The sequence below is a fragment of the Grammomys surdaster genome, unplaced genomic scaffold, assembly GCF_004785775.1.
Source record: "Grammomys surdaster isolate TR1022 unplaced genomic scaffold, NIH_TR_1.0 331, whole genome shotgun sequence".
Classification (NCBI taxonomy): Eukaryota; Metazoa; Chordata; class Mammalia; order Rodentia; family Muridae; genus Grammomys; species Grammomys surdaster.
In genome coordinates this window covers 361573-375817 of record NW_021604750.1, presented here as the reverse complement: position 1 = coordinate 375817, position 14245 = coordinate 361573, and the positions used below count along the sequence as shown (strand labels likewise).

General features: G+C 38.3%; 1 protein-coding gene across 1 annotated transcript in view; it reads right to left on the bottom strand.

The window, feature by feature from the left end:
• The window catches only part of Spidr (scaffold protein involved in DNA repair), a 270432-nt gene that overhangs the window by 133101 nt on the left and 123086 nt on the right, over positions 1 to 14245 (bottom strand). The window contains exon 8 of the mRNA XM_028778256.1: positions 11701 to 11920. Within this exon, the coding sequence (XP_028634089.1) occupies positions 11701 to 11920 (220 nt within the window). The remainder of the gene's footprint in view (positions 1 to 11700; positions 11921 to 14245) is intronic.

Genomic DNA, 14245 nt, shown 5'->3' with positions numbered 1-14245 from the left:
AATGTAATCACTACTATACTTCACAAAGACCACAACACTGTGACCAAGTGACTAGGATGTCTATCAGTCAGAAGATAACAGCACCCAGAATACAGCACACAGGTAATGCCATAAAGCTGCCTCTAGTGTCTTTACACTGTCCTTCAATAACAAAACGTCTTCATTGTTTTGAAGCTACCACTCATACTACTCAATAATTCTATGGGACCAGATGACTAATGACGCTAAATTAACTTTTTAACTAAGAACAACTACATTTATTATCATTTCATCAGGAAAATTAGCACAGATTTAATAAAGTTAGTATTGAAACACATAACTATTTCCAAATGTTTAAGTTCTCAAACTATTTTGTTAATCTGTGGCCCACAGTGTTTGAATGACTAACTAACCTGGTCCCAGTGAAGGGATTAATCCCCATAAAGAACTGAGGAAGCAGTCAGAAGGACTGAAGCAGTCAGTCACAGAGCCTCCTGCTGTGTCAAGTGGGCTAGAGAGAAATAAACTGGTGATGTGCCTATTCCTGACTCTGAAATGCAAGCCGGGCCACAGGAGGCATAGACAGGCTGTCTCCCCAATGATCAGCCACAGCCAGGGGAACACTTGATCCCAAACTGTACTTTTCAGGTTATGTGAACAGAGATGTTTACCATTCCAACACTTCATGTCATCGACTAAAATTATCTATTCCTGTGGAATGCTTGGAATTTCCTCATTTGTAAGATTTGAAAGGCTTCAAGTACAAACTGTATTTTCAAAAAACAGTGAATGCTATTACATCTAGGAACTTAGTACATTCCCCCTAAATTTTCAGGATACAGTTATGTGGAAATATCTAATTTACACACTAAAAGACAAACATATTTGTGCTGAACATAGTGCCTCATGTAATTCTAGAACTATGATAAAAGTGATTAAATAGTTTATTTCTTAATCTTTTTCATTGGATGCTAAATCCATGTTGTCACTGATTTATATTTATATGGCTTCTTTACTAGTTATCTTTAATAATACTCCTGATACTAGAGGAAACATACAATATTTGTCTTTAAGAGGCAGAGTTACCTCACAATGATTTCTAATTCTATCCAAATACCTAAGAATTTCCTAATTTCTTCTTTTTTGAACCAATGAGTGAATAGTCACTCTGTAAATGCATCACATTTGTATTATCCATTCATAAGCTGATGGACATTTACGCTATTTCCAAACACTGGGTATTATAACTAACACAACAATGAACATGGATAAGCAAGTGTCTGCACTAGGGAGTAGTGTCCGCTGGGTACATGCCCATGGGTGCTATAGCAGGATCTTGAGACAGATCTATTCCAAGCTTCCTGAGGTACCATTACATAATAGTCCTGAGGGACTATTATAAAGGGACTGTACGAGTTTGAACTTCCACTTGAAATTAGTAAGTTTTCCAATTCTTCAAATTCTTGCCAGCATGAGCTTCATATGTTTTAATGATCTTGGCCATTGTATTGTGACTGGTTTAAGTTGAAATCTTGGTGCTATTTCACTTTGGCTTTCCCTGATTGCTACAGACTTTGAACATTTAAGTGTTTTATAGCCATTTGTGTCTCATCTTTTGAGAACTCTCTGCTTTGTTATGCACTCCAATTTTAATTTCACTTATTTCCTTTCTTGATGTTCAGTTATTTTTGTTCTTTATATATTTTAAACATTAACCCTATCAGATGTGCTGGATGAAGATCTTTTCCCATACTATAGCCTGCCACTTTGTCCAAATGATGGTGTCCTTTGCCACACGTAAGATTTGCAGCTTCACTGAGTCTCATTTATTAACTTCCAGTATTAGTGATGGGCTGCTGCTGCCCCTCTCAGAAAGACTTTTCCTGTGTCAATGAGTCCAAGACTATTGAATCACTTCTTTTTTATCAAATTAGGGGTCTGATGTTGAGGGCTTTGATCCACTTGAAGTTAAGTTTTGTTCAGAGTGATCTGTGAGGTGTGTGTGTGTGTGTGTGTGTGTGTGTGTGTGTGTGTGTTTGAATTCCTGTACATGCAACTATTCAATTTGACCAGCATCATTTGTTGAAGATTCTCTTTTCTCTAATGTATATTCTTGTCTTCTTTGCCAAAACTCAGGTGTCCATAGGCATATGAAATTATGTTTGTGTGTTCAATTTGATTCCATTAATCAACTGTCCGGCTGTAGAAGGACATTTTGGGTTGACACGGGCCTGGAACCCTGAGACTGCAGGTGTTTGACCATGCCCCCAGAACCCAGGGCCCTGACACTAGGTTTCATCACCATTTAACTTGTACAGTCAATCACTGTAAGACACAGGTAGAGAGTGTGACTAACAGGCCTCTGTCTCAATATTTACATATTAATGAGTTATCTAAAGGCGGAGGAGGGGGGACATAGCTAATTAAGTTATCCCCTCCCTAGTCCCTCCTCTTTCCCACTCCCCATATAAGAGAACTCCTCCTGGCATTTGGCGGGGGGTGCACACACATTCAGAGACAACTTTTCTGTCATGGACAATAAAACTTCTTCCACGGACTCCACGTGTCTTCTGTGCTTGCTGCCAAGCTTTTGGAACCCTAGACCTTCTCGTGTATGTGGGAATCTGCCTGCGGAAAAGCCTACGGGACTGTGGGCCTGAGCCACCACCCACGAGAGTTTTTTTTCCCACAATCAATAGGTCTGTTTTTATGTCGGAACCAAGCTGCTTTTATTAGTAGAGCTCTGAAGTATGACTTGAAATCTAAGATAGTTCAGCAATTACTTTAATTATACAGTAGTGTTTTTACCTATCCTGAGTTTTTTGTCTTTCCACATGAAGCAAAAAATAGCTTGTCAATTTCTGTGAAGAATTATGTTGGAATTTTGATGCAGACTGTTGAAACTAAATTATGTTTAGCAGGATGGCCATATTCATAATATTAATCTACAGATCCATAAGCACAGGAGATCTTTTAATCTTCTGATGGTTTCACCTTCTTTCTTTAATGCCAAGAATTTTTATTATTCAAGTTTTTCACTTGCTTGGTTAGAGATATCCCAAGATCTCTCTCTCTTCCTCTCCCTCCCTATTCCCCCCCCTCACATTCTCATGCATACACACTTGAGGCTATTGTGAAAAGTTACTTTATTCTGATTTCTTTCACAGCTAGTTTGTCATTTGTATATACAAAGGTTACTACTAATTTTTCAGAGTTAATTTTTGCACCCCACTACTTTACTGAAAGTGTTTATCAGATGTAGAAGTTCCCTGGTGGAATTTTTAGTGTGTTTGATGTATAAAGTCTGGGAAGGAATTCAAGGTAGGAATGTGGATGCAGGAAGTGATGCACAGGCCATAGAGGAACAATGTTTACTGGCTTTTTCATCATGGCTTGCTCAGGCTGCTTTCTTATACAATCCAGGGATGGCACTGCCCACAATGAGCTTGAAACTCCCCTATAACTCATCAACCAAAAAAAAAAAAAAAGTCCTTTGGACTTCTCCATAGGCCAATCTAGCAGGAGAATTTTGCCATTTGAGGATCTTGCTTCCAAAATGACTCTAGTTTGTGTAAAGCTGACATAAAACTAGCCAGCACACACACCAAGAACAAAAACATAATTTCACAAAAGAAACACCATTTAGATCTAAGTCACATACTAGACTGAAACACAGTGAGAGTGGGTAACTTTAATGCCTGACTCTTACTAGACAAGTCATCTAGACAGAAAGCAAATACAGAAACTCTGGATTTAAATAGCATCTGTTTTAGTTTGCATTATATTGTTGTAATAAAGACCATGACTAAAAGCAACTTGAGGAGAAAAAGATCTTCATAAATAGTACTGCTTACAGGCTTGAGCCCAATGTTCATGTTCAATTATCATTCTTTTACCTCCAAGGGCCACCCCAGGGGTGGTACTACCCACAGATGCTGGGCATTTTCAAATCAATCATTAACTGAGAAAGTTCCCTACAGACTCTCCTGCAAGACAATGTGATTGAGACATTTCCTCACTTGAGGATTCTTTTCTCAGATAACCTAGGCCTGTGTCAAGATGACCACAAAATCTAACCAGAACAATATCACAAACAAATGAACCTAACAGATAACTACAGAGCACTCCAATGAGGACTACAGTATACATTTACTGACTTCTCAGGAGCTCACCGAATTTTCCCAAGATTGACCTCAAAGGACATCTCAACAAAGATAAGAAAATTGAAATAACAGTCTGCTTTCTCTCTGACCATCATAAATTAGAGCTGGACAGCAACTACAGAAAACAGAAAATAACTCATAGAAGGTAAACAGCATACTATTGCATGGAAATTAGGTGAAGGAAGAAATCAAGTAAGAAATAATTTCCTAGAATTGAATGAAAATGAAATCACAACATACTCAAATCTCTCAAACATGATGAGAGGAACATTGATAGCACTAAATGCTAAATGCCTACATCAAAAACGTGAAGAGAGCTATTAATAATGTAATGTAATGATACACTTGAGAGCTTTAGAAAAACAAGAAGAAACAGCACCCCCCACCACCACCAAAAGTAGAGGGGACAAAATTATTGTGGATTTGATTTAATACTTGTATTATGCTAATTGGGTTCCCCCCAAAATACAAGAGAATCTAGAATTTAAGATGCTGTAGGTCCCTGCCCCTAGTTGGTTCTAACTGGTAAATAAAGTAGCTGGAGGCAGGGAGACATAGGCAGGACTTTAGATTTCCCAGGCAAGGGAACCAAGGGAAGAAGAAGGATTTAGTACCACCATGCTGGAGAAACAGGAGTATCAGGCTTGAGAGGTGCAGAAGAGAGAGCATCCAATTATGTAAGAGCTAGGAAAGTGTGGCCCCAGTCTCCACCACCACTCCCCACTTTGGGTATAGGGTAGCAAAGATGGAATATAGATTTTGGTAAATAATAATTCAGAAGTATTGGAGGGGAGTTGTTAGCAATGTGGAGACTTGGAGTGGCTCAGCCATTGAGCTGAATTAAGGCAGATTAAATATAAGACTCGTGTGTTTGTGTGTGTGTGTGTCTTTTATTCGAAAATCCAGAGCACTGGATTCACGAGTAGCACGGAATTCACAGCAGCCAGGGAGATTAGAGTGGATTAATAAACTACAGCAACACAAAAGAATCAAACTCAGGGATGACATTAATGAAACAGAAACAATAACATTTAAAACAAAGAGTTAGTTCTTTGGGAAAAAAAACTTACATACGTGACAAAATTTTACCCAATCAATAAAAATAAGGAGGATCCTAATTAATAAAACTAAAGATGAAAAGGTACAACAGACACAGGAAATCCAGATAATTATAAGGACATCACTTAAAAACCTGTATTTCACCAAAGTGGAAAACCTAAAGGAAACTGATGGATTTATAGATATATAAAACCTACTAAGTTAAATCAAGATGAAGTAATTATTTAAATAGACCAATAAGCCCTACTGAGATAGAAGGAGTAACTTAAAATCTCTCAACCAGAAAAGCCCAGAGCAAAATGAACTCAAAATTCTACCAGACTTCAAAGAAGCACTAACACTCTTCAGACTATTCATAAAACACAAAATAAAGGATTGTTTCCAAATACTTATTATGAAGCATTATCCTGATATCAAAACCAGATGCAACAAAAAAGTTAAAATAGCTCTTTTGAACAAAAAAAATCCCAATAATATAATAGCAAATTATTTTATTTCAAGAGTTTTAAGAACGCATCAAAAAGATTATCCATCACAATCAAGTCAGCTTCATCCCAGAGATGCAGGGATGGTTCAACAAACATTAATCAATAAATGCAATCCACCACATAAACAGACTAAAGGACAAAAACCACATGGTCATCTCATTAAACGTGGAAAAGGTCTTTGATTAAATCCAACACTCCTTCATGATAAAAGTCCTGGAGACATTACTGATACAAAGGAAATACTTCAACACAAAAAGGCAATTTACTACAATCCCATGGTCAACATCATTCTAAGAGAAAAATGTGTAACACACAGCATTTCCACTAAAATCAGGAACAAGACAAGGTTGATCACTCTCTCCATATCTAGTCAATATAGTACTTGGGAGTCTTAGCGAGAGGAATAAGAAGACAACTAAAGGAAACGAAGGGGGATTCAATAGCAAAGGGAAGGAGTCAAAGTATTTGTACTTGCATATGATATGATTTTATACAGAAAAGACCCTAAAGAGTCTTCAGGAAACTTCTACAGCTGATAAATATTTTCAGCAAAATTGCAGGATACAAAGTTAACACACAAAAATCCATAGCTTACACAGAAACACACACATTATACACACACACATATTTTATACACACACACACACACTGAGAAACAAATCAGAGGGGGAAAATCATCTTTCACAACTCCCTCAAAAAAAAAAAATCTTGGGGTATCTCCAACTAAGGAAGTAAACCACTTGTATAATAAAAACTCCAAGATAGCAGTTCTCAACCTGTGGTGCTGTTTTGTCAAACCTGCAGGTCACAACCCCTTTGGCAAACCTCTATCTCCAAAAGTATTTACATTACAATTCATAGCATTTGCAAACTTACAGTTATGAAGTAATAACAAAAATAATTTTATGGCTAGGAGATCACCAAAACATGAGGATCCATATTAAAGGGTTGCAGCATTAGGAACGTTGAGAACCACTGCTTGACAACGTTGAAGAAAAATTGAAGACATCAGAAAATTAAGAATCCCCAAAGCTGATGGATCAGCAGGATTAATATTGTGAAGATAGTTATCCCCACAAAGTCCACACCCTTCTCCAGAATCTAGCCTGCTCTGCAACTCTGACCTTTTCTTGAACACCTTTTCTGCAGCAGCCTCGTCTGTCCTTCCCTGCCATCTCACACCCTGTATAGCAGCCCTGTCTCCTCAGTCTACATGACTCTATCCCACCCAAGACATTTCCAACCTCTAGACCAGTGGTTCTCAACCCTCCTAATGCTGCAACCCTCACAATAAAACCACCACATAACAACAAAAAATGCATTTCTGTTACTACTTAAAACTGTAATTTTGCTCCTGTTATGAAATGATGTAAACTTCTGTGTTTATGATCGTCTTAGTTGACCCGTCAACCTGCAAGTTGAAAATTGATGCTCTAGGCTGAACTCACCCCTACAGCTTCTCTTTTCTTTGACCCTGCTTCATCTACAGTGTACTAAAAACTAATGAAGTCTTCATGCCTGGATCTCACTACAAGAATACCAAGATTATTAAAGATCAAGCCAATATATTCTTCAAAACCTACCAGCTTATCCAAATGCTTGCTAAGGAGAATGATCCAGATCAACTCTAAGACATAGCATTAAATTATCATAAACCTCCTCAAAGAATTCAAGGAGTTTAAAAAATAAAGACTCACACACACACGCGTGCGCACACACACACAAGCACATGCCCACGCACACACAACAAAAAAAATTCATGAAAGGGCCTAACTTTTCTAGTTGTGTGATGACAAAAACAATACAGACATAAGGTTGATGGAAATGACAATCAAAGATTTGAAAATGAAACTCAATAGAGATAGAAATGCCGAACAAGTCTCGAGCTGAAATGAAGATGGAATTGAAAAAACCCAATAGTCTAACTAGAAAATGCAAAGGAAAGCTTTACACCTAGAAATGAATCAAGCAGAAAGTCTCAAAGATAAAATAGAGGATTCAGAGTAAAATAGTAAGAAACATAAAAAAAAATTAGAATACAGAAAAGCAACACAAGCTGGGCATAGTGACACACACCTTTGATTCCAGCACTTGGGAGGCAGAGGCAGATGGTCTCTGTGAGTTTGAGGCCAGACTGGCCTTCAAAGTGAGTTCCAGGACAGCCAGGGCTGCTACACAGAGAAACAAAACCAAACAACCCAAACAAACAAAAAACAAAAACTACAAAAAAGCAAAAAAACAAACAAAAAACCCAAAACAAAACAAAACAAAAAACAGAAAAAAGAAATGAAATGCAAAGGACATCTGTGAGACCATGGTAAGTCTAAATCTTCTAATTATAGAAATGGATGAGGCAAAATCCCAAGTCAATGGCATAGATCAGACTTTCAACAATGTTATAGAAGAAAACTACTCCAAACTAAAGAAAGACACATCCATATGAACATAAGAATCACAGAAAAACACTCAATAGACAAAGCCTGGAGACTGCATTCCAAGTCCTGAAAGAAGATGTATGCCAAGAACCTACACTAACATCAACTACTATTTACTAATAACTCACTATACTAACACCAATACTACCTACCTACTAATACTACCCAGGAAACCCATCTGCCATAATTGAAAAAGGAAGAAAATTTTCATTACATAAAAAGTCTAAAGTTTTTTATGTATTAAAAAAAAAAAAGAACCCAAGGAAAAGCACAGGAAGCATTATTTTGGGCTGAAAAGATAAATGAACATAACAGAGAGACTGTGGGTAGAACTGACCTGAGGTCTCCTTCCTGAAGACTAGCTTTCATGGTATCAAATGGCAAGCTTTCAAAAGACAGGTGCAACCTATAGTCCTATCCACTATTATGCTTAAGAAGCATATCAACAACCAGCGTGGCAGTGATGAGCTTACATGTACAGTGGTACGCTTCTACCTGAATGATGTGCATTACACAATTTTAAGTTAATAGCTAATGGTATGATTCCTTGTGGGTTTTCAGCAATCTGTGTTGTTATTTTAGCTTCCTCCCTCTCCCCCAAGGAGGCCTCCTTCCCACTTTCTTATTAGATCACTTATATCCTCTTCTACTGCATTCCTTTTGTCACTATTCAATTGTTCTCTAATTAGATTTTGACTTACTTAACAAGAAAGAGACCATGTCTGGTACTGAAAACCTTCACAGTGCTGGTGAAGTCACGGTTATTAAAGGAGAATCTACATCCACTATTTTATTAAAATAACATAGTTTCTAACAATAATCTATAAATATTTGTCCTTATATCTTATGAAAAAGTTTTCTCTTTGCAACAGAAGGAGACCATTATGATTTTAAAGGATAGAAAGATGGCTTGGGAGCTAACAATTCTTATTCCTCTTAGAAAGGACCCAAGTTTGATTCCCAGCAGGTAGGGTGGCTCACAAGTACCTATAACAATTGTGAGACAGTTCTCAGGAATCTGATCCTTTCTTGTGACCTGTGAGGAAAACTGCACTCATATGCGTATATACTCTCCAAATCCACACAGACACATATGTGTAATTTTTAAAATGTTAAAATAATTACAAGTCTCCATAAAACAATACATAATACAGTTCAGAAAGCTATTTAGAACATTGCTATTTAAGATCCTTTGGGCCATTTAGAGACAGAAAATCCAGCTGATTTACCTAGCTGAAGAATTAAGCTACTTGACCGAAAATGTGTTTGCTCTTATGATTGGGATAAAGACTGAACTAAGTCCTTATGAAACTCTTGTGCTGAAGCCCCAGGCCTAGGGCACTAAAAGGTGGTTAAGTTAAAGTGAGGCCTGCATGTTGGGCTCAATGATTTTGACAGGTCCTTAAACGAATCAGAAATCTGTGCATGAATAGACACCAGGGATAGACAGACACAGAAAACATCCTAGAAAATTATACCAAATTAATTATGTTTCAACATCCAAGGAGAGAAGATTCAAAGAGAATCTATCTTGCTGGTACCTTGATCTTGACCATCATCATCTATAACTAGAAGAAGTAAATTTCTATTGTTTAACAAGATAATATAGGATTTTGTTAAGGAGCCTCAACAGACTAAGCAGCTTGTGGGAACTTATCTGCTGCTAACGACAGGAGACCAAGGTAAAAAGTAGTTCTTCTCACACAGCCCAGCAGACCTAAGTAGTTCTGCTCACACAACTGGGCAGTCCTGGGCCGTGCCACCTGTTTAGCAACTTGATGGCCTCTCCTTCCCTTGGGAACCTTGACTAAGGACTCGTTCTTTGTGATAGGGACATTATTCTAGAAATGGAGATATTATATATCACTGTCATTGAATTCAATTACTCTACATTTCAGAAATGTACACCAAGTAATTTGGTCCATGCCATGCGGATGGCTCTTTAGGCTGTTTAGATTTTAAGGGTGTGGTGGCTTGAATGAGAAGGGCCTCCATAATATTTGGTCTCTAGTTGGTAGAACTGATAGAGAAGAAAAGATGTGGCCTTGTTGGAGGTGTGTCACTGGTGGTAAGCTCTGAAGTTTCAAAAGGCTCCTTTCATTCTGAGTCTGTTCTGTGGTTGTGTCTGAGTGAGCTCTCAGCTATTATGTCAGCACCACGCCTACCTGTTGCCATGCTCTCCACCATGATGGTAATGAACTCTTCACTCTCTGAAACTAGAAGCCTCAAATAAATACCATTTTTATATTTTCTTGGTGTCAATCACAGAACTAGAAAAGTAATTTTGATGAAGAGTTAACAAAGCCATTTAAACAAAAGAAGGTAATATTTAGGAACAACCAAATGCTGTGTCATTTGGGCTTCACTAACACTTAGAAGAACAAACTTCTTTCATGTGCTTATAGTTATTGATTATATTTATATGTCTAACTTGTTCTCTCCCTCCTCCTTCTTACCCTCCCTCTTCTCCCAATCTCCTTTTCCTCCTACCTACACACCTTCTATCTGCCAGTACTAGAGAGACTGAATGAAGCCTTGTGTGTGCAAACTTCAGCACAGAGCTCCATCCCTAACCCTGCTTTCTTTTGAGATGGCCATTTAAAGACAGAGATACCAAGGGATTCTGAGGAAATGCATAACATTACCTTTATTTCAAGTCTGTAGGTTTGCTGAAATGCCTAATGGCAGCATTAAAATATGCTGCCATGTGGCCTAGCTAGCACAAGCATTCTGGACAAAATCCATCTCCTACGACACAGCATAGCATTAAAAAAAAATTTAGACTTCACATGCCATTTCTGGAGCAAATACAAGCTTTTCTGCAACTATCCTTTTAAGTCTATACTCCAATTAGGTAGCAAAGAAATACTCCCCCACTTCCTGACAAAGAAATACCAAGGAGCAAGGAGAAAGGAATGAGGAAAGGTATAAGAAGGAAACAAGCTAGGAGCTGTACCCATAGGTAGCCTTTTGGTCATTTCACAAGTGATTCTAAGAACCATGAGAGGTCACTGCAGACTATAAATGACCACTGGCTATGATGCTCTAGAAAGATCTCCAGCAAGACTGGAATGGCTGAGTGGTTAAGGCTTTGGACTTAATATCCAATGGGCAGATGTCTGTGTGGGTTCTAAGCCCACTCCCAGTATCAGCAGCTGGAATGCTTGTGAGGTTTCTCTAGTAATTTTGAAGAAAGATCTCCTATGGAAGATAAGTTTAATGTTTAACATCTATAGTCAACCCCTAATCTAAGAATTTCATAGATAAAACTTTTTATAATAACTAACAAGGTTAATAATAAAAATAAAAATGATCAAATCTCAGATACCAACATAACTCTTGGGCAAGAATCCTCATGTGGTTGTTTTTCTTGCTTGCTAAGTACAAATTATAAAACCTCTGCTGGCAGAAGGATACATTCAGTACTTCTATCACATAAAACCTATGGTGGATCCTGGCTTTTCTCACTTAGCACTTCTCTAATAAAGTCACAAACTTTTTCATTAAAAAAAATGTCTTCAACTTATCAGACAGATGTACAGCTGATGGCTGGTAGAGTCAGTTCTTTACACTCACCAAGGAGGGAAGATGTAGATGATGTCCTGGGGATGCCCCATTAAGTGTTCTGCAGTCTCTCTGGTAAAGAGAACCTTCAGGTAGGCTCCCGATCTAGGAGCTATTCCTCTGGGAGGGCTGGTGATTGGTGGCCCTGCTAACTGCTCACATACGGCAACTTGCATGCTGCATTCCTCATGTAGTTCTAGAATTTTCACAGTTAATACACCAGATTTTCTGCCTAGAAGACAGAAGAGAAACAAACAAAAAACAACACTTAGAAACTTCCTGAACATTTTGTGAACAAGAATCTATAACCACTTAAACTGCTTCTGATACTGTGTACCAGAAACAGGAAAGGAAACTCCTACGAGGGTAAAAGGTGATCTGGATTCTAGTAGTGCCGCTCTTGAAAGGTCACCCAATTACATAGATGCCATCTCCTCAATTGTCTCATCTATGAAACAGGTCATGACACTGGCTCCAGTGAACATCAGAGAATTACAAGAAATACACCAAGGGGAACCAATGCAATATTTATAGACACACACCTTGTACCAATGTAAAAGTTCACAGAACTGGTAGTTGTGTGATTCTGGTGATTCAACTAGTAAGATCAAGTGGTTGGAGTGGGGTGGGGCACACAAAATATTCCCCACAAAATCTCTGAAGAGTTTCATGTTAGGTGTGGTAGATCTCATCTGTCATCCTAGCTACTTAACGGCCCAAGATAAGAAAATTATGAGTTAAAACCTACTCTGGGTAACTCAGGCAACAAAATGGGAAGGGGAAAGGAGGGTGATTAGCTGGGAGGAGTTAAAAAACATAGTAAGGGAGGACAAAAAAATGTCACAGTAGGTCATGTCTCTGAAGAGACACACAAACTGCTCAGAAGGGAAACTGGGGGATTTAAAATCAATCTGACTTACTGTCCTTACTATAACATATATGTAGAAGCATAGAGGCAAAGATTAACATGTGCTATCAGTTACAGGTAATGAAAATATTTTGTCTTTTTCTGTTGCTGTTAAATTTTTAACATAGAAAATTAATTCAGAATAACAAAAACAGACCTGCAAATAACACTCAGTATTACCAGTCCCCCAACCATTGTAGACTGAATGATTGACAGCAAAGGCCCAAAGGCAAGCTTTAAGTTATTCACAGTTTCATTGCCATTTCTGCTTCTTCTTTCACTTCTGCTTCAATCATCGTTCTGTCTGAAGTTTCCTGTCCGTTGTCCTGACTAAGTGCTGGAGTACAGGCCTGCACACTGAGCTGGCCCACCAACTTGTCACTGTTCATAAGGACTGTTTCTCACAGTTTGTACCTGTCTCAATTTTTTTGAGGACAGGAAGGAAATGGAGTAAGGGAAGGACATGAACATGTAGACTGTCAAGGTGCTGCTTAGAGTATGTTTAGATATATTTTCAAAGTATTTTCAAAAACTTAAGCTTATAGTAGGGATTTATATCAAACACTGCAGAAGTGCCATCTTCCTGACTGCAGGCCTGTCCAGGGATTCATGACCTGCTGCAGTACTGAGTACTGGACACCCAGCTAAAGTCCAGACAGTCAGCTGCCACAGGCTCCTGGTCTTGTAGCCACAATACTTGATGTAAATCACACCAGGAATGCAGAACTACCTATTCTGGTAGCAAAAGATAACAGATACTCAGTGGTTAGAGTATGCAGAAATTCTGAGTTCATAAAAGGAAAACAATTACAAAAACAAACAAGTAGTATTAGAACACAAATACCTATGATTGTATCATTAAAATACTTATAAAAACATAAGATGAACCACACTATTATGGACAGTTCATTTTTGGAATATTGTTATAGTAAGTCCTAACAATACCCCAAACAAGATGAATTCTTCTCAAGATCCACAGCACCAAACACCTTAGAGAATAAAAATGTATTTTATGTTAACTATGACCATGTGCTGAACACCACAGCTCCCTTGGTAACTAAACAGACAGACAGACACTGTGATAAGGATCAGCAACGGCGACCACAGCAGGAGGGACAGCACAGCACAGCCCTGTCCTCCAGGCAGAGCCCACCAGGAGGTCTATCAGGGAATAAAGAATGCCTTTGCAGCATAAACAAGGCAGGCTTATTGCTATTTACCTCAGAGAGAAAAAGCATGCAACAAAGTCTGTCAAGTTACGTGCTGGAGGCAAACTCCTAATTTGGACAAAAGAGATCTGTGTAAAGAGACACTCAGTTTGTAAAGACTATTGTTTGCAGTTTGATAAATGGTACAAAAAAGGGTTATTTCTATGTTGATAGAGCAATGTTTTCCATAAATGTTGGAGTTTACCCTAAATCCATCATCCAGGAAATAGTTTGAGTAACTCCCAGAAACCATTACTTAGGGACTTTCTCAATTTTAAGATTTTAAGAGTCAAGAGTGGAGGACCTGAGCAAAACTGTCTTCTCCACATGACAGAACTGCTGTCCTCACAAACTCAGCAGTTCTGGCTGTGTGCATAAGGCTTGGACAAATTGAAGCTAGTCAGCATTGCAGCACAGAGTGGAAAGAGGTTCTTAAGCCTGA